This window comes from Crotalus tigris, unplaced genomic scaffold (genome assembly GCF_016545835.1).
Source record: "Crotalus tigris isolate CLP2741 ecotype Arizona unplaced genomic scaffold, ASM1654583v1 scf7180000017668.6805642782:7212621, whole genome shotgun sequence".
Taxonomy (NCBI): Eukaryota; Metazoa; Chordata; class Lepidosauria; order Squamata; family Viperidae; genus Crotalus; species Crotalus tigris.
Genome location: NW_024096554.1, coordinates 6,439,542 through 6,462,200, shown reverse-complemented (window position 1 = coordinate 6,462,200; position 22,659 = coordinate 6,439,542). Strand labels below are relative to the sequence as shown.

At 41.1% G+C, this 22,659-nt stretch overlaps 1 protein-coding gene across 4 annotated transcripts in view; it reads left to right on the top strand.

The window, feature by feature from the left end:
- Positions 1 to 22,659, top strand: part of RALGPS2 (Ral GEF with PH domain and SH3 binding motif 2) — a 122,502-nt gene that overhangs the window by 16,213 nt on the left and 83,630 nt on the right. For 3 of the 4 annotated variants that reach the window (XM_039337186.1, XM_039337185.1, XM_039337188.1), the window contains exons 3-4: positions 4,594 to 4,701; positions 15,221 to 15,271. In XM_039337186.1, the coding sequence (XP_039193120.1) occupies positions 4,594 to 4,701; positions 15,221 to 15,271 (159 nt within the window). The remainder of the gene's footprint in view (positions 1 to 4,593; positions 4,702 to 15,220; positions 15,272 to 22,659) is intronic. The other variant, XM_039337187.1, reaches the window with a different exon arrangement.

Below are 22,659 nucleotides of genomic sequence, written 5' to 3'. Positions count from 1 at the left end.
TTCTCCTACCTCTCTGGCCGGTCGCAATCGGTATTGGTGGGAGGGCAGAGGTCAACCCCAAGGCCCCTTGAATGCAGCATGCCACAGGGGTCGGTCCTCTCTCCCCTCCTATTTAACATTTATATGAAGCCGCTGGGTGAGATCATCAGACAGCACGGGGTGAGGTTTCATCAGTATGCTGATGATACCCAGTTATATATCTCCTCCCCGAGCTCTCTCAGTGAAGCGGCCGATGTGATGGGCCGTTGCCTCGAAGCCGTGAGGGTCTGGATGGGGGTTAACAGACTCAGGCTCAATCCTGACAAGACCGAGTGGCTTTGGATGTTGCCTCCCAAGGATCATGTCGACTGTCCAGTGTTGACTCTTGCGGGGGAAAATATACCCCCTTCGGAGCGGGTTCGCAACTTGGGTGTCCTTGATCCACAGCTGAATTTGGAACATCAATTGAAGGCTGTGGCTGGGAGGACCTTTGCACAAGTTCGCCTGTTGCACCAGTTGCGACCCTACCTGGACCGGAAGGCTCTCCTTACAGTCACTCACGCCCTTGTCACCTCACGTCTGGACTAGTGCAACGCGCTCTACATGGGGCTACCCTTGAAAAGTATTCAGAGACTACAGTTGGTCCAGAATGCAGCCGCGCGAGTGATAGTGGGTGCTCCTCGATACATCCACGTTACACCTATCCTCCGTGAGCTGCACTGGTTGCCTATTGGTCTTCGGGTCCAATTCAAGGTGTTGGTCATTACCTTTAAAGCCCTATATGGCTCAGGGCCAGGCTATTTGCGAGACCGCCTACTACCTCATAGTTCCCTACATCCGGTTAGATCCCACAGGCTGGGCCTCCTTCAGGCCCCGTTGGCCAAGCAGTGCCATTTGGCGCGGCTGCGGAGGAGGGCCTTCTCTGTGATGGCGCCCACGCTCTGGAACCAGCTCCCCTCGGAGATTAGGACCGCTCCTACCCTGTTGGTCTTCCGTAAGTTACTTAAGACCTGGCTTTTCCGGCAGGCCTGGGGTTTATAAAACCTGACCCCTGGATGACTGTCTTTGCATTGTTTGTTTTGTTATGTTTTATGTGTTTTTTATTGTTAGCTGCCCAGAGTCCTTCGGGAGTGGGGCGGCTTATAAATTTAAAATAAATAAATAAATAAATAAATAAATAAATAAATAAAATAAAACAATGGACACAGGACTCATAAAAATACTGTCTCTTTATTGTTATCTCAACAATAAAGAGACAGCATTTTTATGAGTCCTGTGTCTGCATGTTAATGGCTTTTACCAAAAGGGAGTATTGTTATTAATTGATTCTTTATGCAAGTTGAATTTGCAATTTATGTGAGGGTAAAGAGAGGAGAGGAGAACATGGCTCTTTTGTAACAGGGGTTCCCAATCCCCGGGCTACAGCCCATTACCAGGACATGGCCTGTTTGGAACCAGGCTGTGGAAGTAGTGGGCGAACATGCAGCAAGCACACGCTCAGCTCCATTTATGTGAGTGGCAGGTGTTCATGCCTTCCACTTGGGCAAATGGAGCTGTGCAAATGCACCTACCCACCACTTGTGCAGAACCATCCCCTCTCCCCCACCACCAGTTCACCTGTCCACAAAACCGGAAAGGTTGGGGACCACTGTTTTATAAATATAAATATATTTGGTATAATATATTTTGATTAGATTGATACAAGGGTTAAAGATTTCAAAAGATTTTCACTATTTTAATTTCACTGACTTGGTTTTTAATAATGCATTTTACATTTCTGTACATTCAGTGGAATTCAGTTGTACCTTCAATATGGTTTCTATTGTATTTTTTAATAAATAATTTAAATTTATATGCTGCCCAACTCTTAATAACTCTGGCGGCTCATAGAAATTATAACAACACCAATAAAAGATAAAAGATAGCAAGAATGACAAACCAGATAGAATAAAGCAAGAAGTCTCATTTTCCTTTGCCTAGCCCTAAGGCCTAGGTCAGTGGTTCTCAACCTGTGGGTCGGGACCCCATTTGGAGTCAAATGACCATTTCACGGGGGTCACCAAACAACGCAGTCCTGCCATTTTTTTTCCCTTTTCCTTAGCTGTGCTACTCCCTTTTATTCTATTGGCTTTTGAAAGCCAATAGAATAGACTCTCTTGAATAGAGTCTAATTCTATTGGCTTTCAAAAGCCAATAGGAATTGTCCAGGCTGTCTCTGCCCTGCTGAGCCCGCCAAAAGTCCCATTCTGCAAACGGTGCTGCACCAGTTGAGTAGTCCTCGACTTACGACCGGTGGAGTAGTCCTCAACTTACGACCAGTTGGGGGTCGCGGCATTAAAAAGGTTGAGAACCACTGGCCTAGGTGAAGAGCCAGGTCTTCACAACTCTTCTAAACAACAGCAGAGTGGGGGCATCCAATCTTTGGAGGGAACCTTATTCTAGAGTAATACAGGTGCTGCTATAGAGATGATGCACTTCCAGAGTCCTAGTAGATAATTCAAACAAACCCAGAACATCCCAAAGATGCTTTTTCACAAGGAGTATAAATCTTTCCATTCCCCACCATCCAGTCAGAGCTGAAGAAGCTTCTTGGATGAGAAGCGAAACATCTTCAAAGACAAGCAAGAAAGTCCAGTTGCCTTGTGAAAAGCATGTTTGGGATAACTATGACCTGGATGACTGAGAATCTCCATAAACCCAGAATATATCAACCCTACATTGTCAAATCAGTTGAGCGATATTATGAGAGAGGAGCAGTTCCTCAAGTATAGGTAGTCCTCAAGTTAAAACCATAATGGAGCCTGCCCATTAGGGTTGGAAGTTGGGACAGCGTTAAATGAACTGCTTCAAGTAACAACCAGCCATCCCTGCTCTCCTCAGTGCATTTCTTAAATGAATGCACAGATCATAAGTGGAGCTCAGTGATAGGGGGGGGATCCTGGGAGGACTTAAAGGCTAGACTGCAGACTACCTGTAAATAGACAACTAAAGTTTGCAAAGACTCAGTTTTCTCTATTTCGTTGCCCTAGTTAGCTAACTTTTGGAGATAATGTTTTTTTTCTCCAGTTCGAGAGAAAAAGCTGCAGAAAGATTTTCTTTCTTTGCTTGCTTTTGTTCCTCTACTCTTCAGCTGGAGTCGAGGTAAAATTTTTTTTAAAAGGGTTAGAGTTTGAAGAGCAAAGGCAGAGACTTTATTTTTACCACTTAAATGGGGAGGGGAGATCAACAAACTTGTCCCTCTCAGCTTTTTTTGTTTGAAAAAAATGTGGCTTTCTGGGGGAAGGAGGAGTTTAAGCAAGGAAAATGTTTGGGGAAGTTCATCTTGAAGCTGGCAGCTTTTATTCAGGGTCCAGCTTCCTGAAGCCTAGCAAGAGGCAGGAGAGCTTTGCAGCCTCCTAATAGCCAGCTGATTGGTGCAAAAAACACTAAAAGCAGCTGCTGTTTCCACCAAGGAATTGTCAGGGCTCTGAAAATGAGGTGTTGCAGCAAATGATCTGCCATAAGGGCGAATGACTGCAGGGCCACTGCAGCTGTTGTAACTTTGCAACAGGTCATATGTAGCTTTAGGGTGTGTAACTTTGAACCCTAGTTAACTTTAAACCCTAGGAATTTATAGGTAATGACCGACATTTTGAATCACATCTTGAAAGAAATTGGCAAAAAATGCAGCTAGTGAAACAGAGCTGTTACATAAGCATACCAAGGCATGCTCATCACTAACATCCCCACATTCTGGCCTAGTTGAAGCTTCTAGGTCAGCGGTTCTCAACCTATGGGTCGTGACCCCATTTGGGGTCGAATGACCATTTTACGGGGGTCACCAAACAACGCGATCCGCCATTTTTCCCCCTCAGGGGGCGGCGCCACGCATGCGCGCCGTGCATGGGGGCGCCGCGCATGCCCGCCGCGTGTGGGGGGCGCTGCGCATGCCCGCCGCGCGTGGGGCCACCGCCGCGCATGCCCGCCGCATCCGTGTGACGGGGGTCACCGTCACACAAAGGTTGAGAACCGCTGTTCTAGGTGGTCTTCAAGGATTGCCCCATATAGAGTACATCACATAGTCAGGCCAAGGGTGTGAGTGACTTATCTGAAGGATCCTTGGATTTAGGAAAGCGCATAGCTGGTGCATTGAATTGAATTATACAAAGTCCTTCATGACCACAGCTGACTTCTGCATGCTCTTTAAGCAGGAGCTATTCCTCCCCATTCAAACTTACACCGCCTCTAGACACTGGGACCAAACCTTCACAATCTGAGATGGCTGGCCGGAGATTTAATTGGGTATCATCATTTATTTTTCCAGTGTTATATTCATATTAAAAATGGGGTGAAATAGAGTGTTTTAAAAACTAGTGACTGACCCAAAGCTACCAAATTAGCTTATCTACCTTAATGTGAACTTGAATCTAGGTCTCTGATCATTGCCTAGCACTTTAGTCTATACATGTACTGGTTCTTAATTTTATTTTCAGGGACAAAAGTTAACTAATTCCTAGACAATTTTTCATTTGCCTGAATTGATACAATAATATGCAAGTAATCTCTCCTAAAAACCACTTAGGAACTCCTTCAAAAACATCTTTGTACTGAGTTAACTTATTTCTTCTTGGACAGAAGAGTAGCAGCTCAGAATCATTGAGTGACAAAGGTTCTACTGAATTGAAGAAAAGTTTTGATGCAGTAGTTTTTGATGTTCTGAAAGTAACACCTGAGGAATATGCAGTAAGTAATTAACTAATGTTCCTAATCTAATAATCCTTTTGCTCTACATTTAACAAATTGTAGCATATTAGTTTCTATTTTTCTTCAAGAGAGTTAAGAGAAAGCTTGGGATACTCTGTATCAGAGGAATGAAGAATCATACAGAAATCTACTATACACTGCATTAAGAGAAACTGTTAGGAGTACTGTATATGGGAAAAACATTTTCTGTCTTTATCAGTGCTGTTCTCTATCATAATTGATTATTTAGTATCGGTAGGGCTAGAATTAAAATTAATATAGTCTTTCAAATCAGAACTAAAACTATTTTTTTATTACCGTTTCCCTGAAAATAATACCCAGTGTCATAGTTCCGACAGATGAAACTCTTCAAAAGAACTTCTAGGCATTGTTTACCTTAAAGAATATTTTATTCAAGAAACAAAGTATCGGCACTACATAGTTAAAGCCAAAAACTGAATTCCCCTTCCCTGCACACAAAGTAGCAATGCACAATTCCCTCCTCCAATTAACAGTCATAAATTTCCCAATGAGCTTGAAGCGCGGGCTTTCTCCCCAGCTCTGCAGCCCGCCAAATCTTTGTCAACTCTGGGCGCAATAACCTTGGATTCCCACCGCAGAGTTACTACTGTTATGACTAGCTCATCCACATTCCCCTTCCCATCATCAACGAACTCTAAAAGCTATAGAGAAAAGATGGCTACATTTCCATCTGTTGTCAAAGCAAGAACATCCAATGTTAGCAGCGTTGGCATCTGGCCCCCCTTACAAAAAGGACAAATCTTGTAATGTAAACAAAGCACAGGTTAGGGGTTGCCTCTTGGTTTATTAGGGTGTTTCTTATAAAACCTATTAATGAGTCTGTCAGCTTTTACATCACTAGATTTTACCCAGGTGGCCTCAGACAACGTACATCCCTTCCATTGCACTAAGTACTGCAATTTCCCCTTAAAAATTCTAGAATCAAGAATACGCTTTACTTCATAGTGAATCTGTCCTGCCACCATGAGGGGTCTGGGTGCCTTCTTAGGGAGAGATCTTAAGGTAGAACCCCGAAAAGGTTTAAACAGGCTACAATGGAAAACAGGGTGAACTTTTCCTAAGAGCCTAGGAAATTTTAATTCCACTGTGACCAGGTTAATGATCTTTAAAATGGGAAAGGGTCCTAAGTACTTTGGTCCTAACTTCTTACTAGATAACTTAAGCCGTAAATATTTAGTTGACAGATAAACTTTTTCCCCAACTTGGAATGTTCTTTGGGGAGGCCTTTTTTATCTGCCTGTTTTTTGTATGTCTCGGAAACCTTTTTCAAAGCAGTTTTCATGGTTTTCCAAACTTCCTCCCGCCCCCTCACCCATTGATCAAGAGTCTGGGAAGCGGAGGGCGCTTGGGGGTATTCGGGTATTGAGCTGAACTCTTTTCCTGTGGCCACTTTAAAAGGCGTGAAGCCGGTGCTGCTGTGAACAGAGTTATTGTAAGCCACCTCTGCGAAAGGGAAGAGGTCAGTCCAGTTTGTTTGTTGATAATCCATATAGCATCAGAGATACTGCTCTACCATTGAGTTCACAGATTCAGCCGTCCCATTGGTAGACGGGTGAAAAGCCGATGATAGTCCTTGAGATGAGCCAATTCATTTAAGAAAACTCCTCCAAAACTTAGCTGTGAACTGCATCCCTGTCAGAGATTATTTGTTTAGGTGTGTCATGCAGTCTATAGATGTGATTCAGGAACATTTGAGTTAGTTGTTGGGCGGACGGAAGTCCTTTGCAGGCAATGAAGTGAGCCTGCTTTGAAAACAGATCTATCACAGTCCAGGTGACCATATTTCCCCTACATTCAGGTAGGTCTACTATAAAATCCATAGCAATTTCTTCCCATGGTTGGGAAGGGTCTGCCACCGGTTGCAATAACCAAGAGGGTTTCCCTGGAATTCTTTTCATGGTGGCACATACAGCACAACTCCAAACATAGTTTTCCACATCCTGTTTCAATCCCAGCCACCAGAATTGATGGCGGATGAGGTGTAGTGTTTTTATTTTTATTTTTTCCAAGTTTTTTATTAATTTTCCCAATATTACATTTACATATTTGAAAAGTAGCGTGGCGGTTGAGCACAGTAATTCCATTACATTTAAATATCATCAGTACAAATCTCAAAGTATTACAACAACTAATTTCCTCTCTTTCCCCCATAACATCTACTGTCATATTCGGATCAATACAGTTCTTATTCTATCAATCAAACAAAAATACTTTTCTAGTATTCATCAATAATCTTCAGTCTATACATATCTTAATTAATTTTGACATTCCATCTTTTAGACAATAACCTAATAAGTTTTTCTTAACTTTAATTTCCCAATGATATTTAAATTTAACGTTTAATCTTTATCATTTCCAGATTTTAAATGATCCCAATTTCTCAGTCTCCTATCTCATATTTAGGGCTAATATTTTTTTCTTTTCTTCCTTCTACTTCCTTCCTTTCTTCTTTTCCAGAAAAAGAGAAAAAAAACCATCATCATTTGTACCACAAACCGATATACGAATGTAATTATTAAATTTTACTTAACCTGTGTCTCATGCAGCTGACAATATCTTAAACTCAAATCTTAGTTATCTGTAAACATTCAAACTTTTAGCAAATCAGTGACCTGGTGGTTAATTTTCCCTTAATATTTTAATTTTAACGTTTAATATTTATTTATTCTTTTCAAATTTTAATTAAGCACAATTCCTTTATCACAACTCCTCATACAATCTAATATTTAAAATACAGACCTTATATATAAATTCTACCATATATCTTAACAAACTAATAAAACAATATAATATTCTTATTTCAATATTTATATTTCTAAATTTTATAAAACCAATTTTTTTTAATCTCAAATCGTTACAATATCTTATATTCAGAATACATATTTTATCCATTTAGATATATTCTATTTTGGATCTCATGTATAAATCAAAACCCCAATCCCTTTCAGTCTTATTCTAGCTTTTTTCCTCTGCCAAATCATCTTTCATATCTTCGCTTTTAAATCATCAAAAAGATCTCCTTGTATTATTGTGGCTATTGTTTGATATTGATAAGAGCATTCAGTTGCTTCTTAAGAGGGCTAGCTGATTTAGCAGGTCATCTCTTTGTTTTTCCAATTCGATGCAGTTGTCACAAAGTATTTATCTTTCATCTATTTTTCTTTTTTATCTTCAAATTCCTTCTGGTTTATAAGAAAAGTCCTTTCCTTATTCTCTATTATCAGTTTCTTTTTTGTGTTTACCACTGTTTGTATTTGTTGAGTATCTAAGTCTTCTGTCATAGCATTTGGTTGTTGTTTCACTTTCTCTATAGAATTCTGTATAGATGATTCTTTGGTTGAAGTCATAGTTTGAATTTGAAGAGTTTGGATAATTGCTTTTAACATATAAAGAATTTGTTCCTGTACTTCCTCTGTAGAAAAAATCCGTTCCTGTTCTTCTTCCATTGTAGTGTATTAAACTAAAAAAAAAAAAAACCAACTTACAATCAGAAAGTCCACCACATAAGGAGCTGAGCTGAGTTTCTTGCAGATGATGCTTCAAGGTTGCTTTATATCTTATCTATTTTCAAGGCTGTCAACAAGTCTCTCTTAAAAATAGGAGGTTGCAGTCTCAAATTTAGCCAACAAATGTCATCTCAGAGTTAGTTAGATCTTTTCAGTTTTCTTTCCCCCTTCTATTTTAAGGGGGAGAAAAAGAACCCAAATCTTCAATAGTAGTTAGAATAAAAATCAGGGAAGAAAAAGTAAAAAGAAAAATAGAGAGTAGAAAGTTACAAGTCTTATAATCCACCAGTTTTAGAAAATAGAATTCCAATTAGGATCCCAGTATTTTTCCAGCGTTTTAAACTCCCGAGTGGTTGATAGCTGCTGTTTCTGGAGGGAGGGCTAAAATCCCTCTTCCCTCACCACAGGGGGGAAAGTACTTTAGCAGCTTATACAGGTAATTAAGTAATTAGGATGTAAGAGAGGCAGGTCTCACCCAATCCTTTCCACGCTGCTTTGAAGTTGCCAGACGTTAATGTGACTTTGGCTGTTAGCAGCCTAGGGACGAGCCATATTTCTATGGCTGGTCCTTTCATCCGCCAGTTTGGAGGGATTGCCAGTTCTAACAGGAGAGTTGCTGCTCTCCTGCGATCCAGCAAAAGCTCCTCCTTGCTAGTCACCTCTTCGGGGCGATTTTTGGCCCTTTTCAGGGCCCCCCAGCAATGCAAAACTGAATGGGGGAGAGAGAGCAAATCTCCCAGCCGTCCATGGTGGCTGCATTACGAAACCGGAAGCCAAGGTGTAGTGTTTTTAAATGTCCAAAGTGCCCAGCCTGTTTTATGTCATGGCCATGTTGGAGCACATTAAGGCGGAGGGTCTCTGGCAAATATAGTTTTCCCCCTTTGTAAGCCAAACCATCCCTGCATGTTAGGGAGATTTGATTGTCCTTGAACCATTGGTTTGGAGAAGCAGTTTGTGGATTGGAGATAATTGTCTCATTAACCTCTTCACGCTGGCTTTTGTACTGGGGCAGTCTGGATAGAGCATCAGCTAAGAAGTTTTTTCCTCCTGGTATGTACTTTAGAGTGAAGTTAAAATGGTTAAAGTACTGCGCCCATCGTACTTGTTTTGGGGACAATTTGCAGGGAGTCTTTAGTGCTTCTAGGTTTTTGTGATCAGTCCATACCTCAAAAGGCACCTTGCTCCCTTCTAGATAGTGTCTCCAGTTTAATAGAGCCCAGAGGATCGCAAAAGCTTCCTTTTCCCACACCGCCCACCTCCTCTCGCACTCAGTGAATTTTTTCGAACTATAGGCACAGGATTGTAGGGTCCCACTCTGGTTCTTTTGCAGTAGCACAGCTCCGACGGCCACGTTGCTGGCATCGGCTTGAATTCCAAAGGGCTTCCCTGGGCAGGGATGCTTTAAGACCCGTTCCACTGCAAATAATCTTTTTAAGTTCTCAAAAATGGTCTGACAGCTCATAGTCCATGCTAGTGGTTGGCTCGGATGCGGATTTCCTCCCTCTTTGGCTGTTTTTAGTAATTCCATAAGGGGTAGGGCAATTTCGGTAAAGGAAGGGATGAATTGACGGTAGAAGTTGGTGAATCCTAGGAAGCTCTGGAGCTCTTTGCGAGTCTTTGGGAGTTGCCACTGAATTACGGCTTCCACTTTGGTCGGGTCCATTTCAATGCCCTCACTGGAAATTCTGTAGCCAAGATAATCTAGTCGGGTCTGGTGAAACTCACACTTTGATAATTTGACATAAAGTTTGGCATTCAACAGTTTATTTAACACTTCTCTCACTAGTTTTGCGTGGTCAGCCATATTCATGCTGTATATCAGGATGTCATCAAGATACACCAGAACCCCTTTGTATAAATGGTCATGTAGTACCTGATTAATCAGCTGTATGAAGACAGCTGGAGCCCCCTGTAATCCAAACAACATGATTTTGAATTGATAGCTCCCCATGGTACAGTTAAAAGCAGTCTTCCACTCATCTCTCTCCTTTTTCCTCACCCGGTAATATGCGTCTCTCAGGTCCAACTTAGTGAAGACACTCCCTTTGCCAGGTGGGTTAGTAAGTCCTTCAGGAGGGGGAGGGGTATTTATTTTCCACTCTCATTGTGTTCAGACCTTTATAATCCATGCAGAGATGACCTGTTCTTTTTTTCTTTAAATAACATCGGGGCTCCCACAGCAGACTTGGCCTGTTCGATAAATCCCCTCACTAGATTTTTGTCCACTTATTGCTGCATCTCCTCCATCTCAAGGGGGGACATAGCGCACATTCTCAGTCGTGGAAGTTTGGCTCCCGGTAACAGTTTGATAGAGCAATCATTGGGTTGGTGGGGAGGCAGGGTGTCACATTCTTTCTCACTAAATGTCCCTGCTAGGTCCCAGTACTTGCTGGGGATGAGTGGCTTGCCTGGTTGAGACAAGGTGGCCGTGTGGGTGAGCTAAAGTCTCCTGTAATGTCCATTGAGTTAAGGGGGAGGGTTCAGTCCTATAGGTAATCTCACAGTCCTCATTCCCTTCTCCCACCAGATAAATGGTTTCCATTTGTCTAACCAGGCTAGTCCTAGGATCATAGCATCAGTCATTTTCGGAGCCACTATGAAACGAATGAACTCCCAGTGCTCTCCTATTTCTAAGCATAGGGGTTCAGTCAGTTGCATGACTAAAGTTCCTCCCATTAGGGAGCCATTGGCTTGCTCGAACCTCATGGGTTTGGAGAGCAGCCTTGCTTGTATGCCCATTTTCAGGGCCAGTGACAAGCTAATAATGCACCAGGAGCATCCAGAGTCGACTAGTACTTTTAAATCTACCAGTGTCCCCATCTTAGGGATTATGAGTTTGGCAGGTAGTGAGAAAGGTGGGACATGCCGACTCACCATCAGGTCGTTCTCTCCGTCGTCACTGTTGTAGGAGGATAGAGCGGCGGCAGGTCCGGCTTGGGTCTCGGCACTCCTATGTGGGGGACATGACTTGGGCAATGGGTTCCTGCACAATCCAGTTGGATTTCTCTTTTGTCGGCTGCTGGGCTGGTTTCTTTCTCGCTGGTGGTCCCAGTCTATTCTGCTGCTGAGGGTAAGGGACTGGGCAACTCGCTGCTTGATGTCCTTGTCCACATCTGAAACACTTGATCGATGGGCCTGCAGGTAGCCTGGGATTTTCAGTAGCCACAGCAGTTGGAGGCTTTCGGGTTGGTTGGTTGGTTGGAGGCTGTCATTTGGGTTGATTTGGCCTCGACTCAGCTTCTTGTGGGGGTGGCTTCTTATAGCAGGCGAGCTCAACATCTAGTCTTACTGCTGCCTGGTACCATTCTTGCAGCTGATCAGGGACTGCTCGATAGTTATAGGCCTGGGAGAAGTGGTCATCTAGTCCCTCCTTGAAGTGATTGAAGGGATTGCTCGGCCCACCTCTCTATTCGTCTGGCTATCTTGCGAAACTCTTGTACGTATTCCAGTGCAAGCCTGCCAGCTTGTTTTATTTTGTGGATTTGTTCCTCTGCTTTGAGGGTAATGGATGGGTCCTCGAAGTTTGCTCTCAGTCCTAGAAGGAAGAGATGGGGGTCCTCCAACTTGGGTGCTTGCTCGTTATATAAATTGTTCAGCCACTTGAATGCTTCCCCTTCCAAGCTGGATGCAACCACGTCGACCATAGCAGCTGGGATCGGATATAAATAGGCACAGTGGTTCAAGTGACAGTGCACCTGGTTGAGGAAAAAGATCAGCTTCTCCAGGTCCCCATCGAAGGTTGCTCTAAGAAGTGGCGCCATCAGTAGTTGCTGGCCTCCCCACTGTGGATGTTGCACCCCCAACTGTTGCTGCCCCCCCCCATGGTGGCTGCCGCATCCCCAGTTGCTACAACCCTCCCAGCAGTTGTTGCACGCTCGGGCTATTGCCACCCCCATGGCTGTTGCTGCATTGCTGGCAGCTGTGGCATCCCCAATTGCTGTACGAACCCCACAAGTCTCAACGGCTGCTGGAATGGCATCCCCAGTTGCTGTAAGCCTCCCAGTGGTTGCTGCATGGGCAGGGGCTGCTGCCATCCCCACTGCTTCTGGCCTGCTGGGGGCTGTGTTATCCCCAGTTGCTGTAGGCCCCCCTGCGGTCCTGGAGGTGGTTGTTGCTGGATTTCTATCAGTTGGAGGCCCCTCAGCAGTTGCACGCTTGGAGGCAGCAGCCAGCCTCACTGCTGCTGCTGTACTCCCAGCGGTTGCTGACCCCCCTGGCGGCTGCATCAACCCCAGTTGTTGCAAGGTCCCCATCTGCTGCTGCATCTTAGGGGGCTGCGGCCATGTCCAGATCAGCTGCTGCACTGCCAGCGACTGCTGGCCTCCCACCTGTGGAGGCTGCGACATCCCCCATTGCTGTATGGGTCCCAGGCTGGATGGCTGATAAGTGTGTCGATCTGGGGTTTGGCTGTCCCGGTGACGGCTCAGGCTCTTATCTCGTCGGCAGCAATCTGGGCTTTTGTAGGGGTGACGACTGGAGCTGTCTCTCCCTGCGGGGCTGGAGGTCATGGTAGGTGGTTTTGAGGACAGGGAGACTGCCTGATCTGCACAGGTGGGACTGGGGGTTCCCCTTAGCAGGAGCTGGTGGCTGCCTCACTGATCATCATGATCGCTCATGTATGGGGAACAGGAAGGCTGTTCTCCACTTTTCACCTCTAGCTCCTCAAATCTTTCCACCAACTTCTCCACTGATTGACTACAGGCTGCGGACAGGTACTTCCACTCACCCGAGTCTTCAGAAGTAGTCGATTTTGTGGTTCTCCACTGGTCTGGGGAATCTGACGTGCGGGAATCCCCTCCTTGCAGCTCAACCTCATCCGCCTTCGAAGCACTTGATTGTGGCAAGGCCGTCTCGAGGTGTCTGGAGTCTTTACTGGGTAAGGTCCATTCCGATGACCAGATCAGCTGTCCTCGTGGCTTGGGCCTTGCCCTCAACTGAGAGGCCTGGAGAAGTTCCTTCTCCACCGGCGCGCTGACTTGCAGTCTGCCCTCTGGGGTAGCAGCTGTTGCCGGGGTGCTGGTTTCAGGCGCTCTTTCTTTCTCCATGCTGAAATCTTTCCCAAATCTTTGTCAGTCTATCTCTCAATTTTAGGGATAGCGACTGGAGCTCGGGACCCCAAGATAGTTGGATAAAAATTGTGGGTTTTGGCTTAATGTCATGGTTCCGACAGATGAAACTCTTCCAAAGAACTTTGAGGCATTGTTTACTTTAACATAGTTAAAGCCAAAAACTAAATTCTCCCCCCCCCTGCACACAAAGTAGTAAAACATAATTCCCTCCTCCAATTAACATTCATAAATCACATTTCCCAGTTAGCTTGAAGCGCAGGCTTTCTCCCCAGCTCTGCAGGCCACCAAATCTTTATCAACTCTGGGCGCAATAACCTTGGATTCCCACCGCTGAGTTATTATTGTTATGACTAGCTGGATTCTCATCCACATTCCCCCTCCCAGCATCAACGAACTCTAAAAGCAATAGAGAAAAGATGGCTACATTTCCATCTGTTGTCAAAGCAAGAACATCCAATGTTAGCAGTGTTGAAACCCAACCAGAAAATAAGCCCTAGTATGATTTTTCAGAACACTTGTAATATAAGCCACGCCCCCAAAATAAGCCCAGTTAAGATCATCAGCCAGACAGACACATTTAGTACCGTATTTCCCCGAATATAAGCCCTAACCGGAAAATAAGCTCTAATTCATTATTTGCAGCAAAAATTAATATAACACTTGGTCTCATTTTTGGGGAAATACTGTAACTACTTTGAGAATACCAGCATTACTGTATATCCCCCCTTTTACATTAGCCTGGATGCTAGCAATTTTTTTATAGCTTTTGCTGTGTTGAGAATTGGGTAAAAATATATTCCTAATTCTCAATCTCTACCACTTCAAATGGTCTTGTTCATTATTTATAGCATTATATTTAAATAATGCTATGTTGTTACCCGAGTGAAAATTAAAATAAAAAACTTGTGGCCCTTGGAGTTTATTTTTTGAACTACAAGTCAATCTTCCTTTTTTTAGTCTTTTACCACAAAGAATCCTTATTTTTAAGGGCTCTTAAATTTAAAATATTCCAGGAAAATGACAGTGAGAATTATCTCTTATGCATGTGAGAATTTAATTTCTTCAGCACAGAATTTTGTGGCTGAAATCAGATATACTTCAAAATAATGAATACATTCATAAGTGCCTCCATTTATTTATGAACATTGCAGTCCATAGTGATTTCTTATCTGAACAATGTCTAAAGCATTCAGATCACAAGGTAAGTGTCATAAACAGGAGCTTAGTGAATATTCAGCAAAACTAATTCCTCATGAAGATTCGGACACATAGAAAATGACTGTCTTATAAAATTGAAAAGGAGAATGCCAAGTGAGAATACAGATATTGTTTTGAAATATATTAATATTTGAAAGGGGAGTTGGTTTGATGTAGTAGTAATTAAGATGCCAATGCTTCTAAGATAAGAATAAAATCCTCTCTGTGTTTCTAATTTGCAAAAGGAATGAAAAACAAAGATGCCTCACTATAATATGTCACATTTCTTTATAGTCTTATTAACAAGTGGTAGCAAAGTGAGTGGAAATGAATGCAATCTACAACAAAATGTGTTCCCGATCAGCTAGAATTCTTAGTAATTCTAATAATAACTAGTACTAATAATTCTGGTTGATCACTCTGGCAATTGTGAAATTAAGTTATACTTTCTCTTTTGAATTGTCAGCATCTTATCTCTTTCTATTAAGGAACGCTTTCCTGAATTTTTTTTCTCAGGACTGCTCTCATTTCTTCCTTACCCTAGAATTATAATTGTAACCATATATGTATTATGATATGTAATCACATAGCTATGGAAACATAGAGGGGGCATGCTGTCATTTTGCTAGGAATTGTTAAATAATCAAATGAACCGAGTTGTGAAACAAGGAACATCATTTAATTTTCTTATAACTTTCATTTAAGGGCCAGATTACACTCATGGATATTCCTGCATTTAAAGCTATTCAACCAGAGGTGAGTGTTTCTTAGAAAACTTAAAATAATTTGATATAAAGAGCCGAGGTGGCGCAGCAATTAGAGTGCAGTACTGCAGGCCACTTTAGCTGACTGTGTTCAGCAGGTCAGCGGTTCAAATCTCACCGGCTCAAGGTTGACTCAGCCTTCCATCCTTCCGAGGTAGGTAAAATGAGGACCCAGATTGTTGGGGGCAATGTAAATATATATATACATTGCTTACTGGTGTACACCGCTTAGAGAGTGCTTGCACTTAAAAGCGGTATATAAGTTTCATAAATAAATAAATAAAAACAAGTTACAGTTCTATTATGGTGTTTTCTATATTCCATCTTTTATATGGTAGATGCATATAGACTGTACTTTCCTTTTGCTTTAATAGCTTTAATGATTGACATCTGAATGGCTAGATCACAGGTCGGCAATCTGCGGCTCCAGAGCCGCATGCGGCTCTTTGAGCTTTCCCCTGTGGCTTCCAGCCTCTGCCATTTGCAGAGAGAGACAGAGACAGAGAGAGGCAATTGCGCTTCCCTACTTCTCTCTCTGTGTGTGTGTGTGTGTGTGTGTGTGTCTGTGCGTGTTTGTGTGTGTGTGTGTGTGTGTGTAAAAGAGAGTGCACTCAGTGTTCTCCGAGGAGCTGAAAAACTTATTGGGCGGAGTCCTCCCTTTGCTGCGTCTCTGCAGGAAGCAGGAAGGACAGGAGAGAGCTAGCTAGCCCAGCTATGCTGACTCAGGAATTCTGGGAGTTGAAGTCCATGAGTCATAAAAGAGCCGAGGTTGCCTACCCCTGAGCTTGTTGGAGAACAGCTTGAAGCCAACTTGCCAGGTGAGCATAAGATCAGAGGGAGGGAGAGAGGGGGGGAGAGAAAGAGAGAGAGAAAGAGAGAGAGGGAGGGAGAGAGAGAGAGAGAAAGAAAGAGAGTGGGGGAAGAGGACTGGCAGACCCAGGGCAGATAGAGAGAGAGGGAAGGAGAGAGAGAGAGACCCTTTTGACATCTAAAATGAAGATAACACTGCATATATCCTTTTTTACCTGTGGGTGTATGTATACATACACACACACACACCTATAATAAAGGCAAAAAAGGACATATGCAGTGTTATCTTCATTTTAGATATCAAAAGGGTTTTGCGGCTCCCGGTGTTTTGTTTTCGGTGGGAAACGGGTCCAAGTGGCTCTTTGAGTGTTTTGGGTTGCCTACCCCTGGGCTAGATAAATAAAACATGTAATAAGTAAATGTACTTTTCCTGCTTAAATATTATTATAGATTATATTAAGTGGGTGTGTGATATAGAAACTACGAGGATGACATAGTCCAGAAATTAATTAATTTGTCTCAACAAGTTTAAATTTGAATAAGTTATCACTTTCTCTTAAAATATAGCAATCTATTTATCCCATATCGCATCACTTAACATAGACAAATTCTTAAAACTTCATCGTTCACTTCCGATCAACAAAAGTCCACTAAGGGTTATCAAAAATAACATCTATATCTACCCTGATTACCCTTTTGCCATTTATTTCCAAAGTTGCAAAGTACTCAAAGTTGTACATAATCATCATCATCATCATCATCATCATCATCATCATAAAGTTGGAAGGGACCTTGGAAGTCATCAAGTCCAACCCCCTGCTCAGGCAGGTAACCCTATACCATTTTGGACAAATGGCTGTCCAGTTTCTTCTTACAAACTTCCAGTGTTGGAGCATTCACCGCTTCTGGAGGCAGGTTGTTCCACTGGTTAATTGTTTTAACTGTCAGGAAGTTTCTCCTTAGTTCTAGGTTGCTTCTCTCCTTGATTAGTTTCCACCCGTTGCTTCTTGTCCTGCCTTCAGGTGCTTTGGAAAATAGCTTGACTCCCTCTTCTTTGTGGCAGCCCCTGAGATATTGGAACACTGCTATCATGTCCTCCCTCGTCCTTCTCTTCATTAAACTAGACATAGCCAATTCCAGCAACCGTTCCTTATATGTTTTAGCCTCCAGTCCCCTAATAATCTTTGTTGCTCTTCTCTGTACTCTTTCTAGAGTCTCAACATCTTTTTTACATCGTGGTGACCAGAACTGGATGCAGTATTCCAAGTGTGGCCTTACCAAGGCATTGTAAAGTGGTATTAATACTTCACGTGATCTTGATTCTATCCTTCTGTTAATGCAGCCTAGCACTGTGTTGGCTTTTTGGGCAGCTGCAGCACACTGCTGGCTCATATGTCCACTAGGACTCTGAGATCCCTCTCACAGTTAACTACTATTGAGCAAGGTATCCCCTATACTATACCTGTACATTTGGTTTTTCTCGCCTAAATGTAGAACCTTACTTTTTTCACCATTGAATTTCATTTTGTTAGATAGCGCCCAGTGTTTAAGTCTGTTCAGATCATCCTGTATCCTAAGCCTGTCTTCTGGAGTGTTGGCTATTCCTGCCAGCTTGGTGTCATCTGCAAATTTGATGTTCCCCATCTATCCCCTCGTCCAAATTGTTGATGAAGATGTTGAAGAGCACTGGGCCTAGAACAGAGCCCTGGGGCACCCCACTACACACTTCCCTCCATGTAGATGTGGTTCCATTGAGGACCACACGCTGAGTACGGCCGGTCAGCCAGCTATGGATCCATCTGGTGGTGAGGCTGTCTAACCTCCATTTTTATATCTTATCAAGTAGTAGGTTGTGATCTACTTTGTCAAATGCCTTACTGAAGTCCAAGTAAATTATGTCCACAGCATTCCTCTGGTCCACTAATTTTGTCACTTGGTCAAAGAATGCAATAAGATTTATCTGGCATGATCTGTTTTTGACAAACCTGTGTTGGCTTTTAGTAATGACTTTGCCTGTAGGTGTTCGCTGATTCGTTGTTTGATTATCTTTTCCAGGATCTTCCCAGATATTGAGGTCAGGCTGATAGGTCTGTAATTTCCTGGATCCAATTTTTTTTCCTTTTTTGAGGATGGGAACTACATCAGCTCTTTTCCAGTCCTCTGGTAGTTCCCCTGTGTTCCAGGATCTTTGAAAAATATAGTTCAGTGGTTCTGAGATCACATCTGCCAGTTCCTTGAGAACCTTGGGGTGTAATCCATCTGGTCCTGGTGATTTGAACTCGTCTAGGCTGGAGAGGTGCTCACTTACCATTTTCTTGCCTATCTTAACTTGCGTTTCTATTCTGGTTTTTATGGCATTATTTTTGATAGGTTGGTCTGTTTTTTCCCTTTGGGTAAAGACAGATGCGAAAAACGAGTTAAATAGTTCTGCTTTCTCCCTGTTGCTTGTCACCTTGCCACTTTCACCCACTAATGGACCAATCGTTTCCTTCACTTTTTTCTTGTTTCTTACATGCTGAAAGAAGCTTTTTTTGTTATTTTTGACTTTGGTCGCAAGCCTTAGTTCATTTTGAGCCTTAGTTTTCCTCACTTCATCTTTGCAGGCTCGGGCTATTTGCTGACATTCTGACTTAGTTATGTGTCCCTCTTTCCACTTTCTATACTTGTCCTTTTTATCTTTCAATTTATCAGAGAGTTCTTTATGCAACCATGCTGGTTTCTTTTGAGAGCTGTTATTTTTCCTCTTTGTTGGTATTGTGCTAGACTGGGCTTTTATTATCTCACTTTTCAAAATTTTCCAAGCTTCTTGAGTTGTTTTCCCCTGGAAGATTCTCATCCATGGAATTCTTTCCAAATCCTCTCTAAGTTTATTGAAATTAGCTCTCTTGAAGTCCAAGACTCTAGTTTGACTATATTCTATTGCTTGGGCTTCCATAATGTTGGATTCCAACATTATGTACAGAAGGAAACTTAGCCAGAGAATGCCATTGAATTTGCTGTTCCCAAGGTTCTTAATATTTAAAAAGCAGTTAAAAGTCCTACTACTATCATTTTCAGATGTAATGCCATTCTTCAGTCCTTCAGTGACATTTAGCACACCATGTCCTTGCCAGAAATGTTACCTTCTGGGTGCATTTCAAGCACAGGCTATTATTACCTTTAAAGCCCTATATGACAAGGGACCAGATCATATGCAGGATAGCCTATCCCTAAGGGGGCCTGTCCATCCAACAGATTAAAGGTGGGCACAATCCTAATTCCTTCCTTTAAATTATGCCATTTAAAAGAACCTAGGGAGCAGGCCTTTTCTGTGGCAGCCCCTGCCCTATAGAACATTTTATTCCTTGATTTTTTAACCTTTTAATCCCTCCCCACCCTTTTAATCTTCCAAAAGCACTCAAGACCTGGCTTTTCCCTCTAGGATAGGATGGACAGAGATTGGTAAGGTGAACTGTGCTGTGCATGGGAAAGTTTAGCTATGGCATCAGATCTTTTGATTTTTTGTTTGTTTGTTTAGACACGTTTTCTTTTTTTATTGTAAGCCACTCAGAGTTTGGTATAAGATGGGTAGTTATGTAAGTGTTTTAGCTAATTTAGTTATTAATATTCCGAAGGCTGCTGTTCTTGGATCAGAAATAATTGTCCAGTTTGTGCCACCTTTTGTTCTTTGCTTTTATCATAGTATTATTGTTTTGCGAACAGCCCAAAGTTGCTGAAAGTCAGGCAATATAAAAAAGTTGACAAATAAAGTGGGTAACAGTAAATAATCTTTCAAGTAAAGCACATTTGCTATTCTTTGCAAGATAAATACATGCATATACATAATGCTGTTCTCTTGCAATATAAAAAACATGCAGAACTCCAAAAGAATAAAATGCAGTTAGAAAAAGAAATTATAGACAAGATAAGAGAAAGAAAAAGGGAATCTACATTTAATTTAAATCAATAACACTCATCATACCTTTCCATACCTTTATAATCTTTGCAAACCATTTTTCTTTCACCACATCCATTCCTTGATTCATGCAAAAACATCTGTTACTAAAATCACATTCTTTCTTATATTTTATTAATCCCATAGTGATGTAAAAGAAGGCAAGATCACTGATAAGAATTTTTTTATTGAAAAGTTTTATAAAAATTACAGTGTACACCCCAAAACCCATCCATCCACCCTAAACCCCCCCTCCCTCCCCCACTTCCCAGAGCTGAGTAGAGGGTTACAAATATAATAATCAAACTCTAATTAACATTAACCAACTATATAAATAACCAAGTCCATAATGCGCTTTAACTCCCCTTTAACATAGGTATAAACAAATTAAAAATAAACATAATAATATAAACAAGTCAATATTATTAAACAATACAATATCCAAATTGTTAACAATACTACTAATAATAATAAAACTAATAAAAAATCTACTATAATAAACTATTAATAATAATAAAACTCTAAAATTTACTCATAAACTAGATGGAACTTTTTAGTCCCATATTTATTCTGAATATAAGCTATCCATCTTCTCCAGACCGAAATGTATCTTTCTAGTGAATGATACTTCAAGTAAGCAGAAATTTTCGCTATTTCTGCTAAATTTGACACTTTAAGCGTCCATTCTTCTATAGTAGGCAAATAATCCTTCTTCCAATATTGCCCTACCAATAACCTTGCAGCTGTTATCAAATTCAACATCAAATTAATTTCTTTAACATCACAATCTACAATAACACCCAATGAAAATAATTGTGGAGTAAACTTTATCTTTTTCCTAAAAATCTTTTGAATGTTCCACCAAATCTTAATCCAAAAGGCTTTTATATTTCTATAAGTCCACCAGATATGAAAATAAGTAGCATCCAAGCTACCACATCTCCAACATTTGGGCTGTAAATTAGGATACATACAAGACAACTTTTTAGGATCCAGATGCCATTTATAAAACATTTTGTAAAAAATTTCTCTTAAATTTTGGGCCTGTGTAAATTTTACATTTCTAACCCAAATTACCTCCCATATATCCAATGGAATCTGTTCTTGAATATTTTGGACCCATTTTACCATACAATCTTTAACTAAATCCATTTCCGAATCCAATTCTATTAAAGCATTATAAATTCTCTTTATATGCGCTCGATTTTAATCTTTAATCTGTATTACCAAATTCTCATCCATTAAGGTAATACCAACCTTTTGATCTAACTTCCACCTAGCCAACAATTGATTATACTGAAACCAAGACTGTACAATATTTTCTTGCTTTAACTCAACTAACGATTTTAATTGCCAATCATTCCCTACCAATCTAAGTAGTTCCTTATAAGAAATCCTATCCAAATTCACACCCATAGATACCCCCTCTATCACATGTCCAGGAATCCCCCAGATTGGTATTTTATAATTTAACTTATAATAATACTTCTTCCAGACACGCAATAAAGCACTTCTTAAAATATGAGATTTAAAAGCTTGGTCAACTTTTTTATTATAAATTAAGTAAGCATGCCACCCATATAATAAATCCCATCCCTCAAGATGAAGTATACTTTTATTTGTTAAATTAACCCAATCACTAATCAGTGTTAAAACCACCGCATCATAGTATAATTTCAAATTAGGCGCCTTAAGTCCTCCTCTTTCCCATGCAACTTGTAAGATCTTAAATTTAACTCTTGGTTTTTTTCCCCGCCCAAATGAATTTATTAATGCCCTTCTGCCATTCATCCAAATTGGCATCTTTTTTCAAAATAGTTATCATTTGAAACAAGAAAAGAAACTTTGGTAGAACATTCATTTTAACAGCTGCAATTTTCCCCAACAAAGATAATTATATTTTTTTCCAATTGTTTAAGTCCTTTTGTACTTTTAACCATAATATCTCATAATTATTTTTATACAATTTTACATTAGAGGCTGTAATATATACTCCCAGATATTTAACCTTTTTCACTATTTCAAAACCTGTCAATTTAACTAACATTTCCTTTTCCTTCATAATCATATTTTTAGATAATATTTTAGTCTTATTATTATTTACCTTAAAACCAGAAACTTTCCCATACTGAGTTATAATTTCCATCAAATCTATAACCAATTGAATCGGTTGAGATAGTGTCACAACCAAGTCATCCGCAAAGGCTCTCAACCTATAATCATTCTTTTTTATTTTTATTCCCTTTATTATAGTTGATTCACGAATTTTAATCAGTAAAATCTCCATTGTTAAAACAAACAACAATGGCGACAATGGACATCCCTGTCTTGTACCCTTTTCAATTTTAAATGCCTCTGTTAATCCCCCATTAATTATGATTTGTGCCGTTTGTTGTTGGTATATAGCCCTAAGAGAATATAAAAATTTATCCCCAAAATTCATTTTATCAACAACTTTCAATAAAAATTGCCAATTCAACTGATCAAAAGCTTTTTCAGCATCCAAAAATATCAATGCCGCAGGGACTTGATTGTTCTTATCCAAATACTCAATTAAATTAACAGTTTGTCTTACATTATATTTCATATATCTTCCAGTTATAAATCCAGACTGATCACTATGAATCATTTGCTTT